The sequence below is a fragment of the Acyrthosiphon pisum genome, chromosome X, assembly GCF_005508785.2.
Source record: "Acyrthosiphon pisum isolate AL4f chromosome X, pea_aphid_22Mar2018_4r6ur, whole genome shotgun sequence".
Classification (NCBI taxonomy): domain Eukaryota; kingdom Metazoa; phylum Arthropoda; class Insecta; order Hemiptera; family Aphididae; genus Acyrthosiphon; species Acyrthosiphon pisum.
The window spans coordinates 58,552,405-58,564,258 of NC_042493.1; the positions used below are offsets into that span (position 1 = coordinate 58,552,405).

General features: G+C 25.9%; 1 protein-coding gene across 1 annotated transcript in view; it reads right to left on the reverse strand.

Moving 5' to 3' along the window:
- Nucleotides 1-9,324: 9,324 nt before the first annotated feature.
- The window catches only part of LOC100168092 (fatty acyl-CoA reductase 1), a 28,577-nt gene continuing 26,047 nt past the window's right edge, over nucleotides 9,325-11,854 (reverse strand). The window contains exons 8-9 of the mRNA XM_029487646.1: nucleotides 9,914-10,174; nucleotides 9,325-9,803 (exon numbers count right to left, since the gene is read on the reverse strand). Coding sequence (XP_029343506.1) covers nucleotides 9,686-9,803; nucleotides 9,914-10,174 — 379 coding nt within the window. The 3' untranslated portion in view covers nucleotides 9,325-9,685. The remainder of the gene's footprint in view (nucleotides 9,804-9,913; nucleotides 10,175-11,854) is intronic.

Sequence of the window (11,854 nt, forward strand, 5' to 3'; positions counted from 1 at the left end):
AAAAAAATAATTTGAGTATATTAATTACTATGTTTATAAAATATAATTATTCATTCAGAGCACTAATCTTACATCAACAGCATCCAAAAATGATTTTTTTTTTTTAACGGAAACGGTAAATTCTTTCATCAATAGTCGTTTATTCGTTGATAAATATGATAACAATAAACCAATCCACGTGATAAAATCAACTGTTTATTTATTTACGACAGAATAATAAGACATGACCACTTTACCCGCTATGGCCACTTTGTACACCTTTCCCCCGATAGTACTTATTATATACATATTTATATGTTTTTAAAAATAGTGTAATCATGTATTTATGCTGAAATATGTTAAAAATTGTATCATGTCATATTTTCATAAATAAACAATATTGATATACCTATAAGTACCTGATACAAAGATTAGTGAACGACGTGAGTACGTATAATAAAATAGAGGTGGATTTTCAATATTATATTTGAAAAAAATATAGGGAATATTAATGCTAGCAAATGACTTTCCTAAGGTACCTACGAGTATACTACATAATATGTATGCAAATCGATTTCTAATCTATAGAGGAGTGAAGAGTCGTATGGAAATTTCGTTTTAACCAAAAAATCGTTAACGCTTATACGAGGAAAAAATGTCATCGGAAAACCAACAATATTTTGCATTTCAATTATGCTCCTTTATTTAAATGCAAAAATGTAATAGGTAACAGTAATTTTATTCATATTTAATATTTATTTAATTTGATAAAATATAGTTTTATTGTGTGTGTATTATACAATGGCAAAAATATAAAAACAGTTTCATACCAATTTATAAACACTAAAACAATATTGTTGTACGTTTAGCATATAATTATTTATTATTAATTAGTTATAGGTACTTACATGAGATTCATTATTGCCGTGTTTTTGTTGGCTATCAGAACATGTTTACATTCAACCCGATTTATGCTATATTTAAACTTTGGTTAGGTATATCGAAATGTAATTATATGTCTTATATAATATGTTGAGTTGCAGAATAATATATTTAGGTAGGTACCCAATAAGTAGGTACAAGATAAGAAGGAATATAATAAGCGTTTGATAAGTCGGCAAGTAATTTGTATGATACTTGATTAATTGAAGTATTATGTGCTATCTGTAGGATCGAATATGTATTTTTATATACCATATCGATAATAATATTATAATATCATATAGGTAATAAGTAATAACATTCATTATTGTAATTAAATTTTAAGTAGTCGTTCAACAAAAAATTTAAGGTATATATAAAAGATGGGCATGAACTACTTGTAAAATATTATTCTTTTTTTAAACTTTTCGACTTGACTATGGACTATAGTTAGTTAATTTTCTAATGAACTGTTGAAATAACTAATCTTTATTAGTAGCTTTAAAAATAATCCATCGAGTTAAAATCAAAAATGTGTTTGAAATATGTTTGGTCTTAATGATTTTATAGTTTATATACAAACATTAATTATCCATCGAATATATAGGTAATAACCAATAGTAATAGGTACACAGTTCATTATTTTTATTAACTTTCCCAAATTTGCCAACATAGCTGTTACATATTATTATAAACAAATAAATAAAATAAAATGTAGGAAATACAAACTTGATACTTGACACTTGTTAGTTGCTTGTATAGTTACGAAAGTTACGTAATAGTGTAATACTATATGACACTATTCGTATTTAGTACCTACACTGGCTACACTGTACATATATAAACGTAATTACAATATGCTTATATGTATACAATATAAATATGACCCGCTTTAGTGATGGTATAAAGCCATTATACCGTAAAAAGATGTCGATTTCCGAGTAAACCTGTCCGCAGCAGAGATTCAATACAAGTAGATTGAAATGTGAAAACGGCAAAGTACGTAATGGAATTTGGTAGTACTAGTAGTATTATATTATTATTATTATAATAATTTATAATATTGACATCAGAATTATTTATATTGTTCCGGCTATAAGTCTATAAAATATATACTAGGTGCATAAATCGTGGAATTCCGTAAAATAAAAATGCTACAATCGCTAAACATAATTATTAAGAGGATGTTACACAGACATTTGTTGTCTGCGCCTTACATGTACGTAACAAATAAGTTAAGGTTTAAATGTAAGATTATTATCTAGGTCATCTCCATAGGCTTTTTGTTATATTTTGATTTTAAAGCGAGCTGTGATTATTTTAAGATGTACAAACAATTTACAACTATAAAATACTCATAACTCGTTTTAAAATTAAAATATAATAAAATTCTATGAGATGTCCTAGATAATAATCGTACCTTTAAATTCTATAAGAGGTCAATAAATTGACTCAAATTTTTAAATGAACGGATTGTTCTATCGAGCGTAAAATTTGCTATGTTACGTATACTTGTAAGACGAATACAACAAAATATACAATATGTCTAGTTATGTATAGCGCTCTCTTAATTATTAATATCAGTATTTTAATAATAATAATTTTAATTAAAACTGCAACAATTAGCGGCAATCGCCACTCTTACATACGTTAATTAACAATAATTATTGAACGTTCAAAATATATAAATCAATCACACGTATCGATATGTTGTAACCGTATTAACGTTTAGAGACATACATATGACATAATATAATATAATGTTTGTCTAACTCTATTATATGTACGCATTTAATTACTGTCTCCTCTGACCTTTGCCGTTATGATAATATAATACCACTATATGAGTTACATTTTTATAAGTATATGCCGTCAGACTCTATTTTATATAACACACACACGACATATACCCACCTTAACCCTCACCTCCCATCGAAGGTAGGTATATAAAAACCCAGAAAAGCTTTATTTGGAACTATATCTATATATATAGCGAGTGCACTATAATATATTAGACAGAGTGACGGGAGGTCTATCGTACTCCATATCGTACTTTCCATACGTACTCTTCGTTTCTGATAATCTTTTTTTATTCAAAAAGTTTTTCTCAGTTCGTATTTATAAAAATAAATATACTTTCGGGGGAGTCGTGAGTACAATAATCTAGATTGAAAAAGAAAATACGTAGTGAGGACAAAATTAATGACTGGCGGCAATCACTCGGGACTATATTATATATTTATATACTATACCTACTCTGGATTTATGTTGTTTTTTATTGCAGATATTATTATTATTTATAATCTTTAAATATTCCATCATATTTTTAATTTTTATCATGATTTCATGTATATATAGTTACAACGAGTCTAAATGGTTCGATTAATTTCGACCTGAAGTTTAATCCAATTGTTTTATCTCCAACTTTTTTTTCCTGCCTTTATTAATTAGTCTGCGGCTTGTAATCTACTACTAAGTATTTTTTATCCATTCCTTCTCGTCAAACGTAAATAAAACTGACAACATTTCGTGAAACTTTACGAAACCACAAAAACTAATGAACGATAACACTGATGAGATTTTTTTTATTAATTTAAAATAAGACGGTTCTATCTTATTTGATATTTATACCTATATGAACTATGGATATACAATATATCAATATTATATTATATTATGCTAAGCTGTACAGTTTGAGTTTTATAACATAGCTAATATTATGGTGTAGGCACATTATAATAATACAATGAACAAAACGATGCTATATTTTATTATAATATTATTACGAGGTAACTATATTCAGTACCTATAATATAGACTATAGTACTATTATAAAAGACCGTTGGAGTATAGTTAAGGAGTATATACGTGGATAGATTAAGAGACAGATAAGTTCTGTATAAGTCATGCTTAAGCGATTCCAACAGCGTCGTCGATGTCAAACAAAAAAAAGGTAATAATATAAGAGAAATTACATAAAGATAAAAGCTATCTGGTAAATAAATTTCAGTCAAAAAAAGGGTTCTTATTTAGGAAACAGAAGTTTGTATCGCCGCAGGACAAAAAATTCCAAAATTAAAAAATTAGTTTTTGAGTACTAACACGCGTAAATTATGAATTTATGTTCACTCATAATTTTATCCACTCGTTTTTTTTTCACGTTCGTTTTTTTCTATTGCTCTATTGACGGGATTCCACTAATATCGAGATAATCGAAATTAAAAATTGAAAAATGAAATTTCGATCTTAACTTTTAAGTTCCGTTTTAGGTGTCATTAACTGGTGGATGAAACGATACTGAACGTGTTATGTGTAAGTACTATGTAGAATAAATACTCTTCATTCAATACTAAAGGTAGGTGTGATTTGTTTAAACTATTATTCAATATTATCATTCTATTTTTATAATCATTAAATTATTATTAGTTATTGATAAATTGTTAGGTAGGTGGGTATTCAGTTAAATTATATGGACTATGTAAATGCCTATATTATAAAATATCAAACGTAGATAAATATTATATTATAATTTAAGCCAGATTACAGGTACCTACAACTACTGTATATAAGTATACACCTTAAACCTTACTATATAACAGCTATAATAGGTAATTATTATACAACAATAGTCAACTGCTGCAGTTGTTATTATACGATTGCCATACTCCCGAAACATTCTATAGAATTTAGTAAAGGTACCCACTTGCATTACAATTTTTGAAATAATTAACATATTATTATGAGCAGTAATACGACCTACTGGTTTTTATCTGTGTTGTATTTTAATATGTTAATATACCTATTAATGTTTCGGGAGCATTCAAATATATGTTCATTTAAACTATGACTATATTATAAATAGTGTTCATGTATATTCATTATTCATATCATATGGGCATTTTGTAGGATTTTAGGAAGTATATATATTATATGAATATGATGAGTTGGTCCTTTTAAAATGAATTCTAAATTAAAATCATAAAAATGTAAAATTGATATTTTAAAATAAAAAAAATATATTTCAAAAATCAATACTTATATTATTTTAAATTTAAATATCAGAAATAACAAATATCGATAAGTGAGACAGTTAAATTAAAATCGAACATTTTCATTTTTATTTTAAGCCCTAGGGAACAAAAAAAAAATTTTATGGTTTTCTGAAAGTATGACTGTACCTCAAGCGTTGTCCTACCATATTTCAATATTTTCCCCATAATTATGATTATCATATGCTTTACCGTGACAGTAATTATTTAATAATTAGTAATTACATATTAATTACATCACGGCCACTTTATTTCTAAGTAACTCCTTCGTTATTCCACTATGAAACTTAAATTTGTAAATGTTATGAAATAACATAATTTTTTGTGAAACCAATTTTCCAATTTTATCCTTTTGACGAGATGCCGTAAAAAAAGTAAAAAGCACGAGGCCCAAGGAGTATCTAACATGTGAGTTTTAATCATATAAAACAATAATATGTGATATGTATACTGTATATAGGTACCTATTGGCTATATTACCATTGGTTATACATTAATAATTAGAAATTAGAATAAACCATTCAAAGTTTCAAACAATTAATTACACAGCTTATACTTTATAGAAATAAATTACATAATCTTGTGAAATAATTTTGTTTTTTTCTTAAACCATAGATAAGAAAAGGAATTCAGACCGATTTGAGTAATTTATTATTCTAAATGTTGTATTATGTTGATCTTTGATAAACCTAGCTTACCTATAGGTACTACCAAAATTAATTGGTTTAAAAATATCGTACGTCTGCGAGAATATTGATTATCTAATAATAAATAGGTAGGTACCAGGTATAAATGTATAAATGTATAATACTTAATCTGTAATATTATAATGTAGGTAGATAGGTACTTACAGGTAAGCAAAATTTTAATTTTGTATATTTGTATATAATTGTTCTTAATGTTCAGTTTCGTATGTTGGGTATTATTTATTATCATTGATTTTATATTTTACCATCATAGGTACTCTGTATTTGGGTATAAAAGTCAATATTATCTATTAGTATATACTTACAAAACTATGATAAATATGTACTCATATATTTATTTAAGTACAATATCAATAAACTGATTTATGGTAGTTAAATATTATTAACGTTATGTTGGGAATTCATGGGTATTTATTTGTATATTTTGTTTTTTATTATTTACAATTTTCCAACACTAAGCTATAGGCTAAAGGCTTATATTGATCATGAAACTTTTTACACGAATACCAGCTAGATCAAAGTATTTTTAATTTTAATAAAACGATAAACAAATGTTTACAAAAAATATAAAACAATTTTCTTTGTACATCAATGTTTTACTTCTTATTAAAATCATAAATATAAATTTAATGTAAGTCATAATATTAAATATATATATAATATATATATTATATATTATACAGTGTATTTGTCGTATTTATCAGTACTCACACGTCTCGACATCCACCGGTCTATTAATTTACTGCTCTACACGCGATCTCTATCATATAGGTATATGGAATATACTCTTTCGTTCGCTTCCAATATTTCAAGACCTATATATTTTACTTGATCGAAACTTTATGGAGATTAATAGCCAACTTTTAAGTTCCGTAACTATACCTACAACCTACATACCTAAATGTTGAATGTCTTAGATTTGTTGTTACCATAAAATACCAACATTTTTAGTTAACCAAGACCATAATAAAAATAAATTTCCCGAGTGGGCGGGAGTGCAAGATTTTTTTTATTTAGATACTGCCATACCGGTAGTGAATACTTGCATCTTTTGTACGTTATTAAAATATAAAAACTCTTTATTCTCGACATTTTCGTTATTACTGCTATATCGAAAATATAATATAATAACTCATGGTATTCACTGCCAAAAATTTATTAACTTTAAAATATTTTGAGGTGTGGGGTTCAGAGTCCTAAAGTTATGGCATAGGCTGTTTCATTTGTTGCACTTAAAATGTTTTCTATTCTTTATATGGCTGTTATAATTTTTTAAGTGTTTTACTTTTTTTGCTGAGTGGATATGGGTAATAGCACTTAATGTATTAGTTAAGTATGAACACTTAAAGGGGTTTTCACATTAGGAAGCTTATGTATATTTATAATTTGAGACCTAAAGAAGGCCTGTAAAATAATGCTTTGATGAAATCTTAATTTAACTTAAACATGAATTTTAACTAATTATTTGTTTATAATAAACAGTTTTCCTGAACATATTTATTTACTTAATTTATTTTCCATTTACTAGTTATTTCATTAAGCTTTTTAATAATAATTATTAATTATTTTATTATATTTTATCATATTGCCTTTGTCATATGATAATAATAATAGTTAAAACTTTAACATAAATCAAATAATTTTAAACATAACTTATTTAAAGTTAATAAAATAGTGATTCAATAAGATGGGTAAGCATAATTTTACATAAGTTGTAATATGTTTTTTTTATTTAAATTAAAAAACTTCAACATAAATTATATACTTTTAAATAACCTATTAACAGCTGTGTTTAAAACTTATAAATGGTATATCTAAATCAAATCCATCTTAAAAAAAAATTAAAATAAATAAAACAATAACTAGATAACCATATTAGGCAATATAATATATATAGGAAATACTTGATAAAAGTTTTTCATTTTGTTTTTGCCCCGATACTTTACCTGATTTCGGACATAATTGTAAACAGGTTCATCAAAGTTAATTACCCTGTGGCTATCATTTAAATTGTCTAAACTACCTTCCTCTTCTAAATTAGATAGAACTCCACTAATTGAATGCTCTGTTACAGGCTTACAGCTGCTCTGGCTTTTGAAATAACCTCAGTATGATTTTTTTCTATATTTTTGTGTCTATTTAAAAATAATTTAACCCATTTAAACAAGCTGATCGTTATTGAATGGATTTTTTCTTTGTAAATCTTTTAACAAATTTTGTATCGAGTCTTTAACATTTTCTGGATGCACAGAAACACCGACTTTAGCCATACCTAAAATCCAATTAGAAATTTTATTCCCCTCAAACTGTGTTTATGTAGTTCAAGGACCCATTTTATCACAAATAGGTACTTTATTGTTTACTTTGTTACTAAGTGTAGATTTTGGGATACTTAGCTGTTTCATTATGAACTTGATTTAGTAACTTTTCTACTATAAATTAATATTAGAGTAGACTGAATTTCGTAAATATCAACCTCGGTGTACTGGAATCTTAGATAAGTTTTTTTTCCTACCACATCATTCTCACCCTGTGTTTTAGAGTTATTCATGTTTCAACTACCAACAAATGAATAAATTGAACTTGATTTAAAAAAAAAATATATTTAATAAAGTCAGTACCTACCTAGGAAATTTGCTAAAATTAGCTTATCTTTATAATCAAAAAAACAAAAAATAAGAAAAGTGAAACTTTTTCAAATAAAATGTATGTTAATTTACTGGATGGAAATATATTACAGAATTTAATAAATAAATTCATTCACTTGTTTGTATCTACATTCATAGACCAGTGGCTGAACACCATTAAATTAATAAAATAACAAATTAAAATATGCAATATTAATAATAAACGTTATTCTGATACTATATAAAATTAAATTAGACCTGGTATGAATGGCTAGCCAGATTATTTAAAGATTCAATCACTAGTGGTAAGTGGTTTCATGATTTTTTTTTTGTAAAATTAAACTATTTGATAAAAACACCGGTATTAATAAATGGACGGAAATGTTTTAATTATGATGCATATATTAATTTTACAATAATATAATATGGTTTAATTTTTTCTGTCATCTGTTATCACTTTTCGGAGTAGTAAAAATGATTCACTTTTCAACTTTGGGGGTGGTTTCTGGAAGCGAATTTTTTGAATCTTATTTAACCTACCGTATTATTACAGTTACTTGGTTGACAAAAACTTTTTTAACTCGAAATCATCGATACATCGAACTTTTTCCCGGTTCCTAGAATTTTATATTATTTTATTATCCTTAAATATCTCGAATTCTTGGATATCTTGAACTTTTCGACCAGTCTCATCAACTTTGAGTTAACCAAGTCTGACTGTAATAGTAAAATATACATATAATTTATCATCGAATTTAAATCGAACATAATATACAATACATATTACAGTTATTTACTCGACAAAAAGGTACACTTACAACTACATCACAGCAAAGTAGTTACCTATACTTGATACTTTCCCTCTATTTTTTTTATAAACTTTAACTTTCTTTATACTGCAGTATACACTAAATCATATCTATAAACGTGCGTGTGCTTTATATAAGTTTTATCATACCATAACGGCTTAACATAATATTTACTACTCGCACAAAGAAATTCTTACCAAACTTATGGAATTTGATGTAATACAACCAGCCATACATAGGTAGATACTACATATGCGTATATTTATTTTATTTTAGATAATTATAACATAGATTAAAAGAAATAAAAGAAAAAATACAAGCTAATATAATATTGATTCTTAGTGCTAACAACTATATTTACGGTATATCGAGTAAATGTAAGTCGTTTTAATGTTGATGACCTGATGAGGTTTTCAATTGTGAACACTAAATTATTAAATTAAAGGCTATTTATTATTATAACAATATTTTTAAACAAATAACAAGAACAATCATCATACCGAATAGTTACACACACATATATATTATATAAATATGAAAAACATGTTTCCCGACAAATAATTTATTCTAGAACAAGAATTCGACTAAATTAATTAAAAACAACAAAACAAATTGGGGAGGAATGCTCTTGGTATGATATTAAAATAGAATAAAACGAATACCAAAATTGTTGCGCCAAATGCTTTTAATATTCTGTCCATCCATATAAACCTGAAAATGTTTATTTAAATAAGATTTTATTAAATCATAAGCCCTGTAATGAATATATTTTCAGTGATGAAATACTATCAAATTATTACATTAATTCAAAGACGTCTTACCGGCTTAATAGCTTTTTCGCAAACGGTAGTTTTGACTCGTCGACATTAAACAGATACTTCTGAGAGCCGATCGTTGCATTTTTTATAAAATCAGTGATGTCTATATCTTTGAAATCATAGTCAAACTCTTTGCGGTCTTCATCTGGTATCTTATCGATTAATCCCAAAAAGTTTGAGTTTTCAAATTTCCAAGACTTTGTGGTAAAGTAAGACAATGCCATCGTTACCACATAGATTTTTTGTTGCAAAGGAAACAGGCGTCTAAAACAGAAAAAGGTTTATAGAGTAAAAATTATCTTCAAATATTAATTAATAATATAATTTGCTCAGTAGCATAATTAAGGGGAGGAGGAATCCTGATACATCCCCTAAAACTTTTATTTTTAACTGTTGATATTTTGATTAAATTATAGTAAGTAGCATTATTGCTTAAAATAATATTTTCAAAACCTAAAAGAAAATTATGATTTTTATTACTAAATAAATATATATTTTTTTTAATATAGGTACTAATAATATTAATTAGATGGAATGTGTTTATGAAAGATTCTATTAGATATTGTATTAAGTATTAACTATGTTGCCTGTTTATAGGAACATTAAAGTTAACCATGTAGTTGCAATATACGGTTCTCCAAATTCTAAAAAGCCAAGTAAATTGGCTCTAGTTTTATAAAACTATTATAATATTATATAGGTATAATTAAAAGCTCCAAAAATACCAATTTCGTGTTGTTTGATATTAATTTATAATAGTTATAACTTATAATATAATATAATAGATAATTTTATTATATGTATATTATAATTAATGTAATTGTATGGTAAGCTGTACTTCATAATATTATACTATAATTTTAGGATGACCACACACTACTATTTTTTATCTCTCTACCTAGCCCACTCACAACTTAAACAAAACGCATTCACACAAAATCGTTTTTTTTTTTATGTATTTGAGTAATTTTGGAGTAACATCGCCAAAAATTGTAGAAAATAATATTTTTGAAGGTTTTACTTAATATTATATATTCGTCTAAAATAATTTATACTGTCTAAATAATTATGCCTACTGTCTCAAAACAATGTCAACATTGACATATTGTTAATATTTATGTATGTTAATATTCTTTTAAATGTATTATATTATTATTTTTTATTTTTCATGTCAAATAATAATAAAATAAAAAACCAATATGTCAAACCTTCACAAATATTATTCCTTATAATTTTTAAAATAGGTGATTTAACTCTTAGATTTATCGGAACTCGTAAAAAGCAATTTTACGTGAATGCGTTTTTTCTGTCACGCTTAGGCGTGGACGTGAGTGGATCTGAGAGAAAAACAAATATTAAACTGACATTCTTTTCAAAAATTCTATTTCATATTGTAGAGTATAAGAATTTATTGGTGGATGGTATGGGGTTTATATATTTTTACTAAAAATGAATAACCCACCTCATCCCCAAAGCAAATTCCTAATTATTCCACTGGATAATATACTACAACAGGCATGTCAAACACGAGGCCTCCGGCTCATTATTTTATTGCTCGTGGATAACAATATTATTGGACAATTTTATTAATAAAGAAAATAAATTGATATACACAAATTATATCAATTTTCATTTCGCGTAACAACAATTAGTTAGTGAGAGTTAAACATTATGTTACTTTTCTGTCTTATATTCTGTTAAACTGTAATTGAATAAGTATTGTACCTATCTATACTAGTATAATTATTGTAATTTGTAAGTAGATAATGAATAAAATTTAAAACGCTTATAAAATATTTTTTCCAGTAAATTTGTATGTGTGGTGCACGTGATAAACTATTTAATAATATACAATTATATTATTAGCCAGTTAATTCTTTGGATTTGACATGACTGTGCTACAGATATTATAGTTTATTACTTACCCACAAAATTACTAGTGAT